This window comes from Eublepharis macularius, chromosome 12 (genome assembly GCF_028583425.1).
Source record: "Eublepharis macularius isolate TG4126 chromosome 12, MPM_Emac_v1.0, whole genome shotgun sequence".
In the NCBI taxonomy this organism is placed as follows: domain Eukaryota; kingdom Metazoa; phylum Chordata; class Lepidosauria; order Squamata; family Eublepharidae; genus Eublepharis; species Eublepharis macularius.
The window spans coordinates 9,273,938-9,297,150 of NC_072801.1; the positions used below are offsets into that span (position 1 = coordinate 9,273,938).

The 23,213-nt window shown below is 49.1% G+C and overlaps 1 protein-coding gene across 2 annotated transcripts in view; it reads right to left on the reverse strand.

Moving 5' to 3' along the window:
• Positions 1-323: 323 nt before the first annotated feature.
• WDR90 (WD repeat domain 90) overlaps positions 324-23,213 on the reverse strand; it is an 83,055-nt gene continuing 60,165 nt past the window's right edge. For both annotated transcript variants that reach the window (XM_054993447.1, XM_054993446.1), the window contains exons 41-43: positions 19,346-19,465; positions 2,635-2,719; positions 324-1,921 (exon numbers count right to left, since the gene is read on the reverse strand). In XM_054993447.1, coding sequence (XP_054849422.1) covers positions 1,761-1,921; positions 2,635-2,719; positions 19,346-19,465 — 366 coding nt within the window. In that variant the 3' untranslated portion in view covers positions 324-1,760. The remainder of the gene's footprint in view (positions 1,922-2,634; positions 2,720-19,345; positions 19,466-23,213) is intronic.

Below are 23,213 nucleotides of genomic sequence, written 5' to 3' on the forward strand. Positions count from 1 at the left end.
ATCCTTTAAAGCTTGGGGTCCTCTTGTTTGCTGCAGCTGCAGGGAAGAGTTCACCTCGCCAAACTGGACAGGAAGTCTTTGTCAAGAAACTGGGTAACCAAACTGCCGGTGGGTTTCCTCACTAGCCAGGATACCTACCCAGAAGCACCTAACTGGATGGAACAGCCTGCACAGTTGATAGAAGACTAGAAATAAGCAAAACTGACTGATTTCCTTACAGAAGCAGTCAGTTCAGGGTGTTTTCCCAGCTTAATGCACTAAAGGCTCAAAGTCAGTTATGCCCATAAAGCTCTGAATGAAAAAAAATGCACCAGTTCAAAATGTAAGTGAACACCAATTTATTAGGAATCTATTTCTACACAAGCAGAGCAGCTTCCTCCTTCTGCCTGTGCAACAAAAATCACAAGTAAACAAAATATAAAGTAAACAAAATTCTGCATTGATACTAATGATATTAGTAGCTGGTTTTCCCTTTTACCAGCTTTGTACCACAGGAGGAGGTAACTTGAGCTTGGTCTTCAACTGCATTCTGAAACATATCCGGGAGTCACTCTTGTAAACGCCAGGTGTAAAATATTCTAGTTTCTTCACTGATCCTCATTAAAAATATTAGTAAAGCAATTCTTTTTTTAAAAAAGGAGGGCAAATTTGTATTCACAATCTGTTCCTTTCATCTGGTTATCTTGTATCTGTTGGGTTTGCGGGGTTTTATTTATTTTTGTAACTTTATATAACTTACTGCCACAGCTGAGATAGCAAAGCTCCTTTCAGGCTTACTTATCAACAGAAAATCTTGCTAAGATACAGCGATAAAATCAAAACTTAGTACGGGTGATAGTGCACAAGGAAAGTGGAATCTGTTTTAGAAAAATGTACATTAATGCAGTTACATATTTGTGTGTATACATACACACTCACAATGCCAAATATCTCAGGTTTATACAATAAGAGAGATACTACCTCTTCTGCCCTTCATTTCTCAAGTAAGACTTCCAAAGTGTGGTTGAATACCAAACCTGTTTCTCTTCTCTGCCAGGAAGTGGGATACTGTGAAAGGGCAAGTGCAAAACAGCCTGGCCTTGGCTATGCTACAGGATTGGTTTAGCAAACTGTTGGTGTTTCTCTGTTTAAAACGGTGGCTGAAGAATGCCCTGCAATGCTCAGGGGAAGTCAGTTAAAAGTTCCCTTGGGTTTTGCCCCTGAATCAGATTAAATGCACACCACAAGCAATTCCTGTCAACTCTCAGGGAATGCCTAATCAAAAGGGTGCTTGAAACATCAGCTGTTCGCCTCAAGCGAGCAAGCAATTCTATCAAGCTAAGAAGGATGAAGCAAAGCCAAGATTCGGGGAAAATACAGAGGAGTCGCAGAATCCTGCATCACCTTCTAAAATGAGGAAGGGCAGGGACTCACACCAACCCAGAGACCTGGATGGAGAGAGGAATACCGGGCACAAAAAAGTCCAGAGGATGTCTCCCTCCTCCCCACCCCAAGCTCACTCTCACTTTCTCTATGCACTGGCTGTTAGCCATGCTGCAGACCTCTTCTACGACAGACATCTAATGTCAGATGCTAAGATGCAAGCTCATCTCTTTGAGCGGCTCTGCCTGCTGCAATATCACAGCCCTGGGACTGACTGATAATTGATATTTTGGCTGCTGAAGAGCTAGCTTTCCAGTCCCATGAGGTAGCAACATGATGACTGAGTCCTTGCATCTGGCTCCAGGCCAGGGGAACATGCACAGCTGGAAGAAGCTGGCTCAGCACCTGTTTGGGACTTCCCATACCAAGATCTCATTATAGGAAGTGGTGAAGAGGCGGTTCCCTGACAGGGTGAATCTGCAAAGGCAAACCGCATCGTCGTGCCCCAGGTGGTCTTGTCTGGTCTTTGCTGTGCAGTCGATCAGCCGCAGCACACGCTCTGGGGGAGAAAGGAGGTGATAAAACTGAACGATGCGCACTTATACTGTGAGGATGTGGGAGCAGGCCCAGGGCCCAGAATGGAGTTTCCTGAGAATCTCAGCCAGGGCTGACAAAGTGTTCAGGATTCTGGAGGTCCCCAGGTAGGTGATCATCAGTGGGCCCCTTTGGGCAGCAAGGAGCAGAGGAGCTGGCAGACAAACTCAGCAGGCTCCTGCAAATAAACTGGGCCACGTGTCACACACAGCACTGTTCTGTAAACGTAATATATACATTTTGGCATCTTTTTCTTCCAACCAAGGACAATCACAAGCTTAATTCAGACGAAATCAAAAGCAAAGAAGCCAGTTTTGGAAAGCTATGCATTTCTACAGTACTATTCCCTGCTGGCCATCATCTATTCCATCTTGCCACCTGGAATCAGACATGATTCTGCTTTCATGAATAAACTAGTTTCTAGTCCTTATGGCCAAAAGCAGGTGCTTGAAGGTGTGTGGGTAAAAGACCAGGGCCTATTCAATCTCTTGCAAGTCCAGTTTCCTGCCGAGGTGCCCCATTGGTCTGATGACCCAGTGCCCTGTGCTGAAGATATGAGCCACAATATCTGGTTCAAAGAGCTTGCTCTCTTTCCAGGTCTGCTTTCCTACATATGGGCTCCAAAGCCTAACCCTGGCAATAGGAAACCTGTGAACATCCTGATGTCTGCATACTCACCACTGAAGCCGACTGCTATGATGCAGGCAGCAGGAGACAAGCTCAGCGATGTAGCAAAATAAGGCAAGGGAATCTTGTCAATCACCTGCACACAAGGAAAGAAAGATCCCAAGACGTTAAACACTTTAAACAAAGAACCAAAGTTCGTATTATGTTTTTTAAAAAACATTCTTGTGTAGGAAGCATGCAGTATGCAAGATGGGAAAGGCAACACGTGTGTATTTTCATCCCAAGACACAAGAAGGGAATGTGAGTATCAGCATCTTGATGCCTGTGCTGGAAAAGCAGAAATGTGTCCATGTTAAAGAACATGTGGATGCCAAGAATGTGGACGAGCTTGTCTGGAAGTGGGCAGAAAATGTGCAAACTGTCCCCCTCCCAATCAGCAACAACAGAGGAACAAATACACCAGCATTCTGCAGAGGACAGATGAACAGCCTGCCTAAAGGCTACAGATGCGGACAACTGCACATCCACAAAACAAATGGAAGAGAATGCAGAAGGCAGCAGCCAACCATTTTGGCCTCGTTGAGGATATGCAAGAGAATCAGGTGGTACAACGGAATGTACCACACCAGACTGCAGGAGGAGGAGCATCAATTCCAAATGTTCTGCTATGGTTTTTTTTAAAACTTTTTATTTTCCAAAGCTATGAATAACCACATCCAACAACAGCATAATACAGAGTATGGGCAATACTTGGAAGAGATAAAGACCTTAATGTTTTAACAACAGCTAGTATTAACATAGAAAACAATACACTGAGTGTAAGAAGTCACGTTATAGCAAAGAAGCTGAGTGTATGAAAATCTACATTAGGTAACTGATTGGTATTATGACAATAGGTTAAAGAGGGTAACCATTGTACAAGAGAGCACGATTGATATTGTGGATTGTCTATGCCTCTAAGGTGGTCGGCTATTTTTTCCATGATAAAAATGTCCCACAGTTTTCTGAGCCATTGTGATACACGTGGAGTTTTTTCCTGTCTCCAAGTTGAGGCTAAAAGCAGTTTTGCCGCAGCAATCAATAAAAATATCAGATTTTTCCTAATAGATGGGACCGTCCGGTCTTCCCAGAGTCCAAGCAGGATTACTTCTGGGCGCTTGGGTATTGTATAGTTTGTTATTGTTTTAATTTTTTGTAAGATTCGATCCCAGAACAACTGGATTTTAGGACACGACCACCATAGATGAATATAGTCTCCATTCTGACCACACTGCTTCCAGCATAGTGGTTGTGTTTCGTGATTGATGTGGTGGAGAAGAATGGGAGACAGGTACCATCTCGCCATTATTTTGAAGGATGTCATTCTGATGCGCACTGCTTTAGACTGCAAGCAGTTTCCTGACCAGATGGAAGACCACTGAGCATCAGATAAGATTGTATTACAGTCTCTGCTCCAGTTTGCTTGGTATTTTAGCGCATGCTGATCATCCCTTAAATTTATAATAGCGTATAATTTTAGTTATCAGACCTTTCCTGTGAGATTGTGTTAATTTAAGTAAATATTCAAAGCCAGTTAAGTTCACGCTTTAATGAGGTTACAAGAGGCTGACTCTCTAGTAAGTGCCTGATTTGGAGGTATTGAAACCATGGGATCACAGCATTTGTATCCTTTTCTATTTGAGCCTTGTTCAGGATAGACCCATATCAATAATCCTGTTTTTTTAAATTACTTTCCATAGTTTAAAAGAATTTAAATCCTTGCCAGGTGGGAACCAAATCTGATCTATAAAAGATGATAATGGCGAGATGGTTGGAGCAAGACGTTGCCGTAGCTTGTCCCATATGTCTAAGGCGGTTTCTAGAAAGGGGTTAGTATGAGTTTCAGGTGGTCTGTTCTTAGATTCAGCCCAAATTACATCATGTAGGTCATGTGGGTAGATGTGTGACGTTTCAATTTGCGGCCAACCTGAATCTTCTACAGGATTTAATATCATTACGATGTTTGCTAACTGGGCAGCTATGTAATATTGTTTTAAGTCTGGGACTGATAATCCACCTTTCTTTGCAGACCGTTTCATGGTTAAATAGTTTATCCTGGGACGTTTGCCATCCCATATGAAACTGTTTATATTTTTTTGCCAATTTTGGAAATCTTGATCTGTAAGTTTAATAGGTAGCATACGGAAATTAAATAAAAATTGCGGGAGAATCATAGATTTTACCAAGTTAATCTTTTCTGCCCATGACAACTTCAATTCTGCCCAATCCTTGAATTTGTCTTTAACCTTTTTTTTGTAATGGTTTATAGTTGGTTTCTTTTAAAGCCAGGAAATCAGCTGGTATCTTAATGCCTAGGTAGGTCCATTGCTTATGAGTCCATTGATACGTAAAATTAGAAGCTATCTCTGATCTAGTGGTTGGAGTCAGGTGGATAGGGTAGATTTCTGATTTGTTTTTGTTAATTTTAAGTCCTGAAATGTGACCAAAATCTTGCAGGGTTTTTTCCAGGGCTAGTAATGAGGCACATGGGTGTGCAAGGTAAAGGACCATGTCATCCGCAAAGAGGGAAATTTTGTAAACCTGTTTTCCAATAGTGATGCCACTAATGGCATTGTTTTGCCGTATAACTTCAGCCAGAGGTTCTATGGATAGGGCAAACAATAGTGGGGAAAGCGGGCATCCCTGTCTGGTTCCTCTTGTGAGCTCAAAGTCTTTTGAGTTCAATTCATTTAGTTTTATTTGGGCCTTAGGGGAAGCATACAATAATTTGATCGTTTGAGTAAAAATATGACCAAATCCCATCTTATAGAGCAGTCTTATTAAATAGTTTCTAAGCTGTCAAAGGCTTTCTCTGCGTCTAGAGAGAGCAGGATTGACTCTATTTGATTGGTTTTACCGTGATTGATGATGTTTAGTGTCTTTCTCACATTATCTGTGATACTCCTGTTTGGTATGAAGCCAGTTTGGTCAGATCGTATGTAGTGACTTATAATTTTATTCAGACAGTTAGCTAATACTGCTGTAAATATCTTTGCGTCCTGATTTAATAATGATATGGGGCGATAAGAAGATGGAAGGGTGGCATCCTTCCCTGACTTGGGGATTATAATGACTGTAGCTTCATGCCATGTTTTTGGAAAGTTGCCTTATAATAGGATTGCATTACAAGTGTGGCTGAGGGGTTCTGCTAGAATTTTTTTATAGATTTTTTTATAGATTTCGGCAGGAAAGCCATCTCTACCGGGAGTTTTATTTAATCTGAGATTTTTTGTGGACTCAGTGATTTCCTGAGAGGAGATCAGTTGATCTAGGAAAGCTTTGTGCTCTGGGGTGATTTGTTTCAAGGTTGTGAGAGAGTTTAGGAAGTCCTCTATATCAGGTGGTGTTGGGTTCTTTGATTTATATAAATTAAAGTAGAAGTCATGGAATATATCTAAGATTTCCTTGCTATTGGAAGTGTAAGATGTGCCATTTCTTTTTATGGAGGAAATTTCGTTGGAAGATTTCTTTTTAACCTTCCAAGCTAGGAGGCGCAACGTTTTTGGAGTTTTGTGCCAATATCTCTGTTTTAGAAACAGTAGATTCTTTTGTATGGAACATGTCTCAAGTGCCTCTAGTTTTTTCCTTTCTAGGATCAGTTGATTATAGACTTTCTTATTACAGTATTTTTTGTGTTTATTTTCAAGATTTTGGATATAATTTCTAATCTAGTTTTCTCTCTTTTTTATAGAATGAAGCTAATGAAATGATTTTACCTCTGACTACAGCCTTCATGGCATCCCAAATTATTGCTTGCTGCATTCTCTTTGAAATAATTTTCCAGTTCTAATTCAATTTCTTTTTTAATTGTTGGGTGTAATAAAATGGTTCAGTGACCATTGAGTGCCTTGCTTTATTTTCTCCTGAAAGGACAAAAAACAATCCACCCAGGCATGGTCCGTCCAGATTTTACTGTCTATGTTGGAAGAGCTTAGGTTATGATAGATTTTTGGGGAAGCCAATATGTAGTCTATTCTAGAATGGATTTGGTGACGGGCAGAGAAATATCTAAAGTCCTTCTCTAGATCGTGCTGGGAACGCCACACATCTTTAAACTCCAATTTGTCAAATAGTAGGTTGAGGTTCGATCATTTTGCTTTGTTTCTCTGATATGCCCTGTTGCTTTGGGATCGATCTAAGTTTGAATCTGCTATGCAGTTAAAATCCCCCCCCCATCAAAATTTCACCATCTGCAAACAACCATAGATCAGATAAAGTTTCATGAAGGAATTCAATTTGTTTGTCATTTGGAGCGTAAATAGATGCCAAAGTTATTTTTGTTTCTTCCAGTACCCCTTTGACAAATATAAAGCAGCCCCTAGGATCTATTTTTGAGTCTACACATTGGAATCTAACATTCTTTGAAAGTAACATCGCGACACCCCTGGCATTGGATGAGCCTGGGGCTTGAAAATGCACATTGAAACAGTTGGACTTCAGTACCTGAGGCATTTCTTTTCTACAGTGGGTTTCCTGCAAAAACAGTATGTCTACCCCTTGTTTCACTAGTGCTGCCGTAACGCGTTTAAGTTTTATAGGGTTATTTAATCCTCTGCAATTCAGAGTAATAATTTTGATTTTTTCTGTTATGAGTTACATGTTAAATAGATTGATATACCAGATAGACATAACCCTGTGAGTAGGAGGAAGTAAGATACCATATGAGACTTTGATAACATAGTTTCGGCCACCCTGTATGATTCTTCCAATAATGCATAGTATATGTTGTCAAACAGAACTTGTACATTAATGCAAAAATCCCAACCCAGCCCCTTGAACAAAAACAAAACACCAGTTGACATAATATCACTCCTTCATGTGAAGGAGCAATCTCTCCAGAGACACAGGTCGAAACTGCCTGTGCCAACAAAAGTAGGGAGAACGGTTCTCTCCTTTTCTGGAAGGTCCTATACAACTGGGAACTAGAATGAGTACCAGGTTTATCCCTCCCCTCTCCCCGCCCCCTGACCGAAGAGATAGATTAGAGATAAGAACTACAGATACTAAAAGGTTTAAAGCTACAGGTAGAGAAGAAAAAGAACTGTAAAGGCAGGAACAATAAGAACAGACAGAAACACTAGAGGAAAACTCCAGATATCGATGGTTTCTGACAAAGACGGAATTCTGTTGCTTGCATGCACTTTCTTCCTCAGGCATTTGGTTTCATTGGTATCGTGGCCCATCTTGCCAAGGCCGAGGATTTTTGTGCGATGACATCTGTAGTTGAACTTTTGTCCAGATCCGGTGTATATAAGTTCAGTTCTTTAAGGAGAGATGTACCTGATAATAGATCTGTTGCTTGAAGGGCTCTTCCCTGATGTACTACTTGGAGTTTAGAGGAGGCCACCCATTTGTATCTGATGTCTGCGTTGTTTAGTTGAGTGATTATGGGTTTAAGCTCCCTTCTCTGCAAGAGGGTTTCACTTGACAAGTCCTGGAAAACTTGAATTCTCTGCCCTTGGAAAAGGAAAAAGCCTCTTTTTCTAGCCTCTTGAAGGATTTTCTCTTTAGTGCGTGGGTCCATAAATTTAACGATAATATCTCTATTAGTGTTTCTTCTCAAGTTACCGAGGGAGCCCATCCTATACGCAGATACAATATTTGGCGCCACTCCGTCTTCCAACTGTAATTCCTGGGCCAACCACCCTGACAGGAAGGCTGTTAACTCAGCTGAGCCTTCTTCTGATTCTGAGAAACCACGAAATTTTAAATTTTTTGATTTCCTTTTATTTTCTAGGTCCATGATTTTATTTCTCATCCAGCTCTCTCTAGCCTGCAAAGTGCGTGTTTCTTTTTGCAAGGACAAGCTGAGCTCTAAAGCAGAGTCTGCAGTGTGAGTTACTTGCTGGAGGGACTCAGATATTGCAGATAATTGATCATTCATAGGTTTCAGAAGTTTCTCCATTCTATTAGCAATTTTATCCTCCAATTAATCTATTTTAGGATTCATATTCGTTTCTTGTGCCTGGGTTGCTGTGTCATTAGTTTCTTCAGTAATGACGGAGGCCATTTTGGCTGCAGAGTGGGGTTCTGCTGTGGTGCCGTTTCTGTGCTCTCCCGCCGAAAAAAAGGTTTTTACTGATGGTGTTACTGGCTCCGAAGTTTTATTTTTATTTCCTCCTGCCCCGCCCCGCCCCGTTCTGCTATGTTAAAAGCTCTCAGCAAGTAGAAAACCAACAGAGGGTTTTTCTTGCAGGGTGGGAGGAGCATTTAAACCTTTGACTGCTTGAGTAATTGAGTATTTTATTGCACTGGGCATGTACTCAATTGCATTACAACTCCAACTCCTCAGTTCTCCCAAGCAGTGTGTTGTTAATATTCCCATTTTACAGAGGGAGAACTGAGGCTGACAGCAAAAAAACAGAGACTCTGAGTTGCCCCAGGCCAGAACCCATCCATGATTCTGCCAGTGACATACATTAAGTCTGGTTTGTTTGGCATCATCACTGATGGTCTACACAAGACCTCAGACAAGCTATGGAGTCCTTTCCTTTCCTTTCCTTTCCTTTCCTTTCCTTTCCTTTCCTGCTACAGCTCTTTTGGCCACAGCCTTAAGCCTGATCCCACGTTAACAAACGAAGACCAGAATACTAAAACTACTATTGCCAATAATAGTGATAAAAAGATCTCACTCCAGTCACAAAAATTTCCTAATTTTAGGCTGGATTACTAAAAGGTCAGATACCAGTGACCTGGTAGTGTATGGGTCCTTATCTTGTAAAAGAAAAGAAAGGCTCTGATTAATATTTGTGAGCTCATTCTTCTCCCCTGTTGGGGGCTGAGTGAATTGCTGTTGTTTGCAGCTGGTTGCTGTTGCTCGTGGTTACAAGCCCCACCCCCTAGTGTCCTGGGGCCCTGCTGGGCTAGGCAGGAAGGCACCTTTTGAAACAAAAGGCTCCTCCTCGCCAGAGGCGCGAGCCTTTGGCGCGAGCCGAAGGGCGAGAGCTAAAGGGCTCTTAGCCTGGGGATCTGCCTGGGGGACCTGAAACTCTGCTAGTATACTGGTTCTGCTAGTACTCTAGGTACATTTGGAAGGCACACATGGAGTGTGCCATGTTTGTTTTCCTCCCAGAGGAGAAGACAGAGTTCACTTGCCAGAAGTGTAAGCTGGTCAGACTTTTGGAAGAAAAGGTTCAGAGCCTGGAGGAAAGGATCACCACCCTTCAGGAGATCAAGGAGGGAGACAATTTTATTGACAACAGCCTGGGGGCTCCGCACAGCCAAGAAGAGGAAAGTCAAGGAAGAGGGGAAAGTGCCGATCTCCCTTCTGAGCCTCCTCTCAGATCTACAGTACAAACCCGAAGGCGTCAACGAAGAAAATGCTCTGGTCCACTTGAGCTCAAGAATCGCTTTGAAGTGCTAAGGATGGAGACAGAGGTGACAGTGGAAGGAGAACCGCAAAGATCTGGAAGAGGGAGTGCAGAAGACATGGGGCCTCATGGAAGTGGAAAAAAACGGAAGGTGGTAGTTGTCGGGGACTCCTTGCTCAGGGGTATGGAACGCCATGTCTCTGGGCCAGATCCCCTATTCCGAGAGATGTGTTGCTTGCCGGGAGCCAGAATTCAGGATATTACCGACCGGCTGCCAAAACTCATCAAGCCTGCTGATAAGTACCCGTTTGTGCTGATTCATGTGGGAACGAATGACACGGCTTCGAATACTGTTGCAAGAATTAAAGAGGATTACGAAGCCCTTGGAAGGCAGTTGAAGACATTGGGGGCTCAGGTGGTATTCTCTTCTATCCTTCCAGTCACAGGAAGAGGAGCACGCCGGGAGCAGACCATACTTGAGGTGAATCGCTGGCTGAGATGGTGGTGCCAGCAGCAGCGCTTTGGGTTCTGGGACCATGGGATAGGTTTTCTTAGAGAAGGCCTTTTAGCACATGATGGGCTTCACCTCTCAAGGGCAGGGAAGAAAACGTTTGGAACGAACCTGGAGAACTTCAACAGGAGAGCTTTAAACTGATGCCGCAAGGGGCAGGGGACGATCGACATGGCGACTTCAATGATGAAGTGAACACAGTGGGGACCCACCTGGGTAGGAAAGGTCAAACAAAGGTACAAGGCTACAAGTGTTTATATACCCATGCCCAAAGTATGGGCAATAAGAAAGAAGAGCTTGAGCTTCTATTGCAAACAGAGGGCTATGACATAGTAGGAATTACTGAGACTTGGTGGGATGATTCCCATGACTGGAATGTGCTAGTGGATGGGTATGAGTTGTTCAAGAAAAACCGGAAGAGTAGAAGAGGAGGTGGAGTGGCGTTGTATGTGAGGAGAGGGCTTGATTGTCAGCAAGTCCTGGACAATGTGGTTGACAGCCCAGTGGAAAGTATATGGGTAGAAATAAGGGGAGGAAGGACAAAGGGTATTGTTGTTGGAGTCTGCTACAGACCACCCGACCAGCGAGAAGAAATGGATGCTGCCCTCTTTGAACAAATTGGCAGAGTATCCAGACATCAGAACCTTGTAATTATGGGTGACTTCAACTTCCCTGATGTGTGCTGGGAGACAGGCTCAGCAAAGCGTCATGAATCACGCAATTTCCTGACCTGCCTGGCCGATAACTTCCTTTTTCAAAAGGTGGAGGAAGCTACAAGGGGTTCGGCCATACTAGATATTAACCAACAGGGAAGAATTGGTAGATGAGATGAAGGTGATGGGGACCTTAGGGGGAAGTGACCATGTCCTCCTTGAATTCCAGTTGCTGTGGGGGGCCAAGGAAGTTCGTAGCCAGACGCGTAGGTTAGATTTTCATAGGGCCAACTTCGATGAACTCAGAGGCTTGATGAGAGTCATTCCATGAGGGAGTGTGCGGGAAGGAAAAGGAGCGAGTGAAGGGTGGGCCATTCTCAAACATGAGCTTTTGCAAGCTCAAGCCTTCACTATCCCAGCAAGACGGAAACATGGTAAGGGCTCCAAGAAACCGATGTGGATGCACAGAGAGCTCCAGAATAAGCTAAAGGAGAAAAAGGAAATGTTCAGGAAATGGAGAGAAGGACAGACGTCTAAAGAGGAGTATATGAGGTACTGCAGATCAGCCATCAGAGAGGCCAAAGCTCAGTACGAGCTGGGTCTGGCCAGGAGGGCTCGCTACAACAAGAAAAACTTCTACAGATATGTGAGAAGCAAACGCAAGGTAAAAGAGGCAATTGGACCACTGTTGGGAGTAGATGGAGAAACTCTGATGAAGGACAGAGAAAAAGCAGACAGGCTTAATGACTTTTTTGCCTCTGTTTTCTCCCTGAAGAACTCAGGCACATCTAGAGATAGTAGAAAATGTGGCAGGACACCTGAGTGGCTAATTGACATTGACAGAGAGGTTGTGGAGAGGCATCTGGCTGCACCCCTGGGCCGGATGGGGTGCACCCAAGAGTGCTGAAAGAACTTTCCAGAGAACTTGCAGAACCCCTGTCCATCATCTTCAAGGCCTCCTGGAGGACTGGGGATGTGCCACAAGATTGGAGAAGAGCGAATGTTATCCCAATCTTTAAGAAAGGGAGGAAGGACGACCCGGGAAACTACAGGCCAGTCAGTCTGACTTCTGTTGCTGGGAAGATATTAGAACAGATTTTAAAGGGATCAATCTGTAAGCATCTGAAGGACCGCTCAGTGATCCGGGGAAGTCAGCATGGTTTTGTTCCTAACAGATCCTGCCAGACCAACCTGGTTTCCTTCTTTGATCGAGTGACCAGCTTACTGGATCGGGGGAACTCTGTTGACGTGATTTATCTGGATTTCAGTAAAGCTTTTGATAAGGTCCCCCATGACATTCTGATGGGCAAACTGGAAGACTGTGGAGTAGACTATAGGACAGTTCGGTGGATAGGGAACTGGTTGGAGAACCGCACTCTAAGAGTAGTGGTCAACGGCGTTTCATCAGATTGGAGGGAGGTGTCCAGTGGGGTGCCGCAGGGCTCGGTTTTGGGCCCGGTACTTTTCAATATTTTTATCAATGATCTGGATGAAGGAGTGGAAGGGCTGCTCATTAAATTTGCTGATGATACCAAATTGGGAGGGGTAGCAAAAACCCAAGAAGATAGAATTAAAATTCAACAAGACCTGAATACTCTGCAGAAGTGGGCAGCTGTGAATAGGATGCAATTCAACAAAGACAAGTGCACAGTATTACATCTGGGCCACAAAAATGAGAAGCACAAATACTGGATGGGGGATACACTTCTGGGCAGTAGTATATGTTGTCCGGGGTCTGAGCCCCAGCCCCCAGACTTGACAAGAGGGAACAGCAGGGGACAAAAGGGTGGCAGCAACCCCACCCCCCAAGCTGGCAACCAGGGCCAGAACCTACCTACTCCAGGGGGAAGGGGTAAAAGGCCAGAACCTCAGAGGGGTGGAGGGGGCAAGGAGAGACCAGCCAGTCCCACCTTCCAGGGGGAAGAAAGGGGGCTAAGCAGGCCAGAGGGAAAGGGCCACAGCAGGGGGAATGTGGGACCAGCAGCAGCAGCAGCAGCAGCAGCAACCCAAGCAGAGCCCTTACCTGGCAGGGAGAGGAAGCAGCCTCTACAGCCCAGAGCCACACCATGGCTAGAAGACAGCAGCCTGGCTCAGGAGTTGCTAGAAGCCAAGCCTCTCCAGGGGGGGGCTGCCACAGGCATTCTGGGGGAGGAGATGGGTAGCCCCGCCCAGCATTGCTGAGCTGGCAGCGCAGAAGCTGGCTAAGGCAGCACCTCATGAGCAAGGCCAGGCAAGCCCAATAGCACGGAGGCTGGCTGGGGCAGCTCCTCGTGAGCAAGGCCAGGCAAGCTCAATAGCACAGAGGCTGGCTGGGGCAGCTCCTCGTGAGCAAGGCCAAGGAGCCCTCAGCTGGGGATGGCTTGCACTCAACCCCACCCTACCAGCAAAGCAAAGGAGCCCAGGAGGGATTAGTGGTTGGAGGGAAACACCTGGAGGGACGCACAGCTGGGCCCGGTCCGGAGAAGGAACAAGCCTGGAAGGAGGGCGGGGCAGAGAGAGGAAACCCTATAAAGGGTGGCTGGGAAGAGCTCTGGGGGGGGTGGGTGTGAGTGAGGAGTGATGATGTGGAGTGAGAGCAGTAGAATGCAAGGGTGGAGGCTTGGAGGAGAGTTCTGGAAGGAGGAGATGAAGGAGGACGCAGAGGGTAAGCAGGCCAGGTTGAGCAGGCCAGCGAGTGGACTGAGAGGGAGTCTGGGTGAGGTATACCGCCCCTCCTTCCACAGAGCAGGGTCCTGCAGAGTCCCTGGCCCCCCTGTGACGTCAGGAGCAGACCGCCCAGTGCCACGCCCAGCGGCAGCCGCGGCAAGCCCTGACAAGTTGGTGGCCCGTACGGGGAAAGTCGTTCCGACGCAGGCGCCAGTCGAAGGGATGTATCCCGACGCCGCAGCCCCAGCAGACCTCAGACTGTGGCTGGAGGAACGCTTGGACAGGATATGGAGGAAGCTGGAGGCGGCCTTCCAAACAGCTCAGGCAGAGCTAATGCAAGCCGTAGAGCAGCGGATGCAAGCCTGCGCCCCCACAGCCTCCTCGCCCGTGGTATGTGCGTTGGCTTGGGAAATTAACCCGCCAGCTGGCAAGAGGGTACAGAGTCTGTGCGCCACCGTGAGGATAGGCCGGCAGAGCCTGCAGGCCCTGTTGGACTCAGGGAGCGCAGTCTCGGCGATCCACACCCAACTCGTCCCAGCTGCCACCCCAGTGCACCGCTGGATCCCGGTGACGGATGTGATGGGCCGCACCCTGCCGTATCCTGCGGTCTGGGTCATGGTGGAATACCTGGGGGCGATCCGCCGCATAGAGGTCGTCAAGGTAGCCCACTTACCCCACCCAATGCTGCTGGGAAGAGATGCCCCAGAGTTCTACAGGCTGCTCAGAGGGGCAGCAGGGGGGTTGGCAGGCCCACAAGTCGCCCCAGTTCTGCAAGTGGAGGAGGCCGCCGACCCAGACGAGGGTCCCTCTGTCAGACCAGGGGCAGAACCACGGGCTGAAGACCCAGCTGGACCCCCGGCAGACCGCCCATTCCGCGATGCCCAAGGGGCAGATGAGTCCTTGCAGCACTTACGAGAGACAGCAGCTCGGGAGGAGGAGCAGGTGCGGGATGAGCGGAGGGCCCAACGGCTCCCTCGCATCGAGAAGCAAGGAGGGGTTTGGGTTCGCATAGCTCGTGCCCCAAATGGCCAGGGGGAGGTCCGCCAGCTATTGGTGCCAGCAGCCTACCGGGCCGAAGTCCTCCGCACGGCCCATGAGCATGCATGGGCCGGGCATCTGGGGCACCACAAGACCCTGAGGAAGATCCTCGAGTGTTTCTTCTGGCCCTCAGTGAACGCAGACGTGAAGGCACACTGCCGCTCCTGCCCCACCTGCCAGAGGGTGGCAGCGAGACGCCCGCCAAAGGCCCCTCTTTCCCCGCTGCCAGTGATGGGGGTGCCCTTCCAGCGGATAGCAATGGACTTCATCGGCCCACTGCCGCGCACACCCCGGGGATACCGTTTTGCCCTGGTGATCGTGGACTACGCCACACGTTTCCCAGAGGTCATTCCTTTAAAAACTATGCAGACCCCGGGGGTGGTCCGGGCGCTGTCCAAGCTGTTCGCGATGGTGGGGCTGCCCAGCGAAATCTTGACGGACCGGGGAGGGCCCTTCCGAGCAAAGGCCATGCGTCAGCTCTGTCAGAACTTGGGGATCCGGCAGGTGTTCACCTCTGCCTACCACCCCCAAACAGATGGATTGGCAGAGCGCCTGAATCAGACGGTTAAGGAGGCCCTGAAAAAGATGACGCATGACAAACCTCACCAGTGGGACCTGTATATCGATCCCCTGATGTTTGCCCTCCGAGAGACCCCCCAGGCCTCCACTGGCTTTAGCCCATTTGAACTGCTGTACGGGCGGAAGCCACGGGGAATGCTCTCCCGCCTGGTGGAGCAATGGGGTCCCCAAGCCAGCCCCCCAGCTCCCCCAGTCCAGGAGTATGTGAGCCAACTCCGCGAGCGGGTGCAGCAGTTTCAAGCGGAAGCAGGCCGACAGCTGGCCCACGCCCAGACACAGCAGAAGGCTGCGTACGACCGGGGTACGCGACAGAGAACCTTCCAGCTAGGGGAGAAGGTCCTCGTCCACCGCACAGTTTTCCCCAGGGAGGAGGGGGACCCCTGGCGAGGCCCCTATGTGGTGACAAAAGTATTAGGTCCCACAACCTATGAGGTCCAGTGTGGGCCTCGTCGACGTCAGAGGAAGACGCTCCACGTGAACCTGCTGAAGAGGTGGTATGAGCGGGACAGCCAGGAGTGCCGGCTGGCTGAGGACCCCCTGGAGCTTCCTGACAGTGAGCTGCCATGGACTGCCGAGGCCCCAGAGTTCGAGGAACCACAGGTGGACCCTCAGCTCGACCCTGCCCAAAAGGCCCAGCTGCAGGACCTATGGAAGCGAGTGCCCGGGGTCTTTTCAAGACGCCCCGGGGTTACAAAATTAGTGCACCATGCCATCCCAACCCAGCCGGGGAAGTCTGCCCGGTCGACCTGGCGCCCCATTCCCCGGAAGCAGTGGGAGACAGTGAACCAGGAGACGGAGGAGATGCTGCGCATGGGGGTCATTGAACCCTCCCGGAGTGAGTGGCGCAGCCCTATAGTGTTGGTGCCGAAGCCGGATGGGACGACCCGCTTCTGCATCGACTACCGGGAACTGAACAAAGTGGCCAAGTTCGATGCCTACCCCATGCCCAGGGCGGACGTCCTGGTCGGGCAGCTGGGGCCAGCCCGGTACCTGTCTGCCCTCGACCTGACGAAGGGGTATTGGCAGGTACCAGTGCGCCCTGAGGATAGGGAGAAAACCGCCTTTGCCACCCCCCGGGGCCTCTTCCAGTTCCGCCGCATGCCCTTCGGCCTCCACGGGGCGGCAGCTACCTTCCAGCGGTTGGTGGACCAAGTCCTGGGGGACTGTCGGGACTTCGCGATGGCCTATATCGATGACATCGTCATCTTCAGCCCTGACTGGCCCACCCACCTACGGCACCTGGAAAGGGTCCTCAAGGCACTACAGAAAGCGGGTCTGAAGGCCAATCCCAAGAAAAGCCACTTGGGGTTCCAGGAACTCAGGTACCTGGGCTTTGTGATAGGGGGAGGGCAGGTCCGGCCACCACCTGAAAAGGTGTCCTCCATCGCAGACGTGCCCCAACCACAAACCAAGCGGCAGCTCAGGCGGTTTCTGGGGCTCATGGGGTATTATGGGCGCTTCATCCCACATTTTGCGGCCCACTCAGCCCCCCTGACTGACTGTCTGAAGAAGGGCAGCCCCAATCGTCTCAGCTGGACCCCGGAACAGGTGGCTGCCTTCACTGACCTGCGCACCGCCCTGTCCAACACAACAAAGCTGTGGAACCCGGACTTTGACCGGCCTTTCATATTGGCAACCGATGCGTCGGCCTCAGGCCTTGGGGCAGTCCTAATGCAGGAGCAAGAAGGAATAAAGGTACCCATCCTGTTCATAAGCCGCAAGCTCCAGCCCGCGGAGCAGAAGTATGCCACCGTAGAACGGGAAGCCCTCGCCATCAAATGGGCCATAGGAGCACTACGGTATTACCTAGCCAACAACCCGTTCACGCTAATGACGGATCACGCGCCACTCCAGTGGATGCACAGGATGAAGGAGCACAACCCCCGCATCCTGCGGTGGTACCTTTCCCTTCTGCCATTCCAATTCTCCGTAGTGTACCGCCGGGGGGCCAACCACCTGGATGCGGATTTCATGTCCCGCCTCTTCGAGCCGGGCCCCTCCGAGCCAACGTCCAGGCTAAGAGGGGGTGTGTGTCCGGGGTCTGAGCCCCAGCCCCCAGACTTGACAAGAGGGAACAGCAGGGGACAAAAGGGTGGCAGCAACCCCACCCCCCAAGCTGGCAACCAGGGCCAGAACCTACCTACTCCAGGGGGAAGGGGTAAAAGGCCAGAACCTCAGAGGGGTGGAGGGGGCAAGGAGAGACCAGCCAGTCCCACCTTCCAGGGGGAAGAAAGGGGGCTAAGCAGGCCAGAGGGAAAGGGCCACAGCAGGGGGAATGTGGGACCAGCAGCAGCAGCAGCAGCAGCAGCAACCCAAGCAGAGCCCTTACCTGGCAGGGAGAGGAAGCAGCCTCTACAGCCCAGAGCCACACCATGGCTAGAAGACAGCAGCCTGGCTCAGGAGTTGCTAGAAGCCAAGCCTCTCCAGGGGGGGCTGCCACAGGCATTCTGGGGGAGGAGATGGGTAGCCCCGCCCAGCATTGCTGAGCTGGCAGCGCAGAAGCTGGCTAAGGCAGCACCTCATGAGCAAGGCCAGGCAAGCCCAATAGCACGGAGGCTGGCTGGGGCAGCTCCTCGTGAGCAAGGCCAAGGAGCCCTCAGCTGGGGATGGCTTGCACTCAACCCCACCCTACCAGCAAAGCAAAGGAGCCCAGGAGGGATTAGTGGTTGGAGGGAAACACCTGGAGGGACGCACAGCTGGGCCCGGTCCGGAGAAGGAACAAGCCTGGAAGGAGGGCGGGGCAGAGAGAGGAAACCCTATAAAGGGTGGCTGGGAAGAGCTCTGGGGGGGTGGGTGTGAGTGAGGAGTGATGATGTGGAGTGAGAGCAGTAGAATGCAAGGGTGGAGGCTTGGAGGAGAGTTCTGGAAGGAGGAGATGAAGGAGGACGCAGAGGGTAAGCAGGCCAGGTTGAGCAGGCCAGCGAGTGGACTGAGAGGGAGTCTGGGTGAGGTATACCGCCCCTCCTTCCACAGAGCAGGGTCCTGCAGAGTCCCTGGCCCCCCTGTGATGTCAGGAGCAGACCGCCCAGTGCCACGCCCAGCGGCAGCCAAGGCAAGCCCTGACATATGTGAAAGGGATCTTGGGGTAAGAGTGGACTGTAAACTGAATATGAGCAGTCGGTCAGGCCACACCTGGAGTATTGTGTGCAGTTCTGGAGGCCTCACTTCAAAAAGGATGTGGACAAAATCGAGAGGGTGCAGAGGAGAGCAACGAGGATGATCAGGGGTCTGGAGACTGAGCCCTACGAGGAAAGGCTGAGGGCCTTGGGAATGTTTAGTTTGGAGAAGAGGAGGTTGAGGGGGGACATGATTGCTCTCTTTAAATATTTGAAAGGCTGTCATTTGGAGGAGGGCAGGGAGCTGTTCCAGTTAGCAGCAGAGGGTAGGACGCGAAGCAATGGGCTAAAACTACATGCACAAAGGTACTGACTGGATATTAGGAAAAACTTTTTCACCGTCAGAGTAGTTCAAAAGTGGAATCAGCTGCCTAGGGAGGTGGTGAGCTCCCCTTCACTGGCAGTTTTCAAGAAGAGGCTGGATGAATACTTGTCAGAGATGCTTTAGGCTGATCCTGCACTGGGCAGGGGGTTGGACTAGATGGTCTGTATGGCCCCTTCCAACTCTATGATTCTATGATTCTCAAGTATCGAAGTAATCCATCTTTGTCTCTCCTCACTGAAATTTGGGCATTCAATTACTAGATGAACCAAGGTGTCTATCTTCTCTGTATTACAGAAGCATTTATGTTCTGAAAAGGGAATTTCCAAAAAGCAACCTTTCATTTCTGCAGTTAGTACAGCGTTCAATCTAGCAGCCAAGAATATACCTCAATATTGAAGTATCGTCATTGACTTTAAATATGCTGGTAAAGTATCTGGAGGTTTGAGTCCATTATAGGCAAGGGAACAGACCCTTCTTGCTCTCTGATTTGTGCTTCTGAAATCTAGCAGCAATAACTGCGACAAGCTATTGAGGAAGGGGAGTACCTGTTTCTGCAGCAGACTGTAGAAAAGGATTTCCTTCTGCAGCCCAAAGCCCGAATAAACGACAGTGCTCTTGTCCCAAGGGCAAAATGCTGCCAGGCTAGGAGGCAGAGGCTGAGGGACCTGGGAGGAAAAAGGCAAAAAGGAATCATTTGCAACCAGGACGTGCCTGCAATTTCAAGGCAACAAAGTTCAAGTTCAGGGACAAAAGCACTCAGATTCTGAGATGGGCATTAGCAACTCATACCTGAATAAACCAGCAAGAAGTTTATCAAACCAAAATCATTTGATAATGAATATTTTTGCTGCGAGCGGGGGGGGGGGGGGTTTCCCCCCTCTTCAAAACTGGAAGCTTCATCCTGCACCATTCCAAGCTCCTAAGCATTTAGTGGAAGCCATCTAGAGTGCTTATTAAACAGCAGGGCTGGATATAAATCTGATTTATTAATTAAATTACTAGAGCCCCATGGCACAGAGTAGTAAGCGGCAGTACTGCAGCCCAAGCTCTGCTCGTGACTTGAATTCGATCCTAGCAGAAGCCAGGTTCAGGTAGCTGGCTCAGGGTTGACTCAGCCTTCCATCCTTCCGAGGTCGGTAAAATGAGTACCCAGTTTCCTGGGGGTAAAGCATGACTGGGGAAGGCAATGGCAAACCACCCCATAAAAAGTCTGCCAAGAAAACGTCGTGATGTGATGTCCCCCCATGGGTCAGTAACGACTCAGTGCTTGCACAGGGGACTACCTTTACCTACCTAATTAAAATCGCCTGGCATCTGTATGCTATTGTCAGAAGGGGGAGGGGGCTAGAAAATTACTCTTGTTCAGCACGAGGATTCACTTATTATTATTATTATTATTATTATTATTATTATTGGTTGTTGTGGATTTTCCAGGCTGTATAGCCGTGGTCTTGGCGTTGTAGTTCCTGACGTTTTGCCAGCAGCTGTGGCTGGCATCTTCAGAGGTGTAGCACCAAAAGACAGAGATCTCTCAGTATCAGTGTGGAGAAGAAGTTGGCAGGGGTAATTTATATCTAACTCAGCCCAACCCCACCCCTCCTGAGTAGATATAAATTACCCCTGCCAACTTCTTCTACACACTGTGATACTGAGAGATCCCTGTCTTTCGGTGCTACACCTCTGAAGACGCCAGTCACAGCTGCTGGCAAAACGTCAGGAACTACAATGCCAAGACCACGGCAATACAGCCCGGAAAACCCACAACAATCATCGTTCTCCGGCCGTGAAAGCCTTCGACAATACATTATTATTATTTCTTACATTTCTAACCCGCCCTTCCCACAAGCAGGCTCAGGGTGAGGTACAACAATTATAAAAATACAACACAATATAAAACAACGGTTCATCATAAAAACAACAGATTTTAACTGTCCCAAGATGGGGTCAATTCCAGGTTCCTGCCCATCAACATACAGGGGGAGGAAAGCGGACAGATAATATACTGCAACCCATATGTGGGTCAGCTAATGAATGAGCACTACATAGCCCCATGCAATACCCATACATCGGGCAGCCGGTCAGTGGACGCTGTACAACCCCACACTTAGTGGGAGACCAGTGGGAGGCTCAGTAAGGATCTCATGCTGGCCCCAACCATACGCCTGGCGGAACATCTCCATCTTACAGGCCTACTGAAATGATACAAGATCCTGATGGGCTCAAGTGTCCTCAGAAAGAGAGTTCCACCAGGTTGGGGCCAGGACTGAAAAGGCCCTGGCCCTGATCAAGGCCAACCGAGCCTCCCTGGGGCCAGGGACCACCAGCAGATGTTTTCCAGCTGTTTGGAGCATTCTCCAGGGTACATATGGGGAGAGGCAGTCCCTCAGGTATTCTGGTCCCAGTTCATTTAGGGCTTTATAGGTCAAAACCAGCACCTTGAACCGAATCCGGAATTCCACAGGTAGCCAGTGGAGCGGCTGCAGAATTGGTGTAATATGTGTCCTGTAAGGAACACCCGTGAGAACATGTGCAGCAGCATTCTGTACCCGCCGTAGTCTCTGGATCATACTGAAGGGCAGCCCTGCGTAAAGCGAGTTACAGTAATCCAACCTGGAGGTGACCGTTGCATGGATCACTGTTGTTAGGTCCTGGGCTGAGAGACGGGGCTAGTTGTCTGGCCTGCTGAAGATGGAAAAAAGCAGCTCAGGCAACCGTTGCGATCTGGGCCTCCACAGATAAGGAGGAATCCAGGATCACGCCCAAACTCCTGAACGATGGAACGGGCACAATGGTGCCCCCCCCCAAAGGCTGGGAGATGGATCCCCACCTCCGACAGCCCATGGCCCAAGAACAGGACCTCTGTCTTTGCGGGATTCAACTTCAGCCTGCTCTGTGCCACCCATCCTGACATGGCCTCCAAAGCTCTCAACAGGGCATCAGGGGTAGAGTCATATTGATCGCCCATCAACAGATACAACTGGGTATCATCTGCATATTGATGACAACCCAGTCCAAACCTCCGCACCAGCTGGGCAAAGAGGCACATAAAAAGACAGAACAACAGGGGAGAGAGTATCGCCCCCTGAGGGACACCACACCCCTAAGGCTGGCGTGTGGACAACCTCTCCCCCAGTGCCACCCTCTGTCCCCGACCGTGGAGAAAGACAAGCCACTGCAAGGCCGTCCCTCAAATCCCCACATCAGCGAGGCAGTGGGCAACAACTCATGGCTGACCGTGTCAAACGCCGCCGAGAGATCTAGCAATATCAGCAGTGCCAATCTGCCTCGATCCAGGTGCCTACGGAGGTCGTCCATGAGGGCAACCAACACTGTCTCTGTCCCATGGGCTGGACGGAAACTGAACTGATATGGGCCCAGGACAGAGGTCTCTTCCAGGAAGACCTGCAGCTGTTCCACCACCACTCACTCAATCACCTTTCCCAAAAATGGGAGATTCGATGCTGGGCAGTAACTGGATGGGTCAGTGGGGTCCAAAGATGTGTTTTTCAAAAGAGTCCTCACTACGGCTTCCTTTAACGCCCCGAGAAAAACCCCAGAGCTCAATAATGAATTAATAATATCCTCCAATTGGGCCCCCAACCGGTCAACACTGACTTTCACCAGCCACGACGGGCAGGGGTACAGGGAGCATGTAGTGGTTCTGACCAGCCACAGGATCCTGTTCACTTCCTCCTGGGTGACCAGGCTGAAGTGATCCAAAGTTGGACCAGAAGACGGCCAAGGGGTCTCCAGTTCTCTTACTGTATCAACCGTGGCAGGCAGGTCACGGCACAGAGACAAGATTTTGTCTGCAAAAAAGCTCCCAAGAGCCTCACAGCTGATGGCCGAATTTCTAATTTGGCAGTCCCCCTGCGAGAGGGAGATCAAGGACCGAACTACATGAAACAATTTTGCCGGTGTGAGCTTGCAAATGCTATGGAGGCGGTGAAGTACTCATTCTTTGTCGCCTTCACAGCTACCTGTCATGTATGCCAGCATACCTGCCAATATTGTGTTATGCATTTTGTGCTGATCATAACTGTTTGCTAAGGTTGTATTCTGTTGCATCATCTGCGAGTGTGTTAACTGTTAACATGTAATGTATTGGGCCAGTGGAGGTTGACTGTTATGTGTTGCAAAGTATTTACTTTCACTTTTGGAGCAAGTGTCCTTGGATGCAAGCTGTGGACAGTGAGCAATGTATCTTTTCTCAGACTGCAATGATTTCACTTTGTACTCTGTCTAGCCCAAACTAATCCGTTCCCATGTAACTATATGGGGTTTCGCACCAGAATGTCAATGGACCCAAAGGGCGGGAAGTTTCCCTATAATTAGTAGTGTCCATTTTTGAATAGTCACTTCTGCCAATTGCTACCTTTGTGTGAACACCTTGGACTGTATGGATCTCTAATG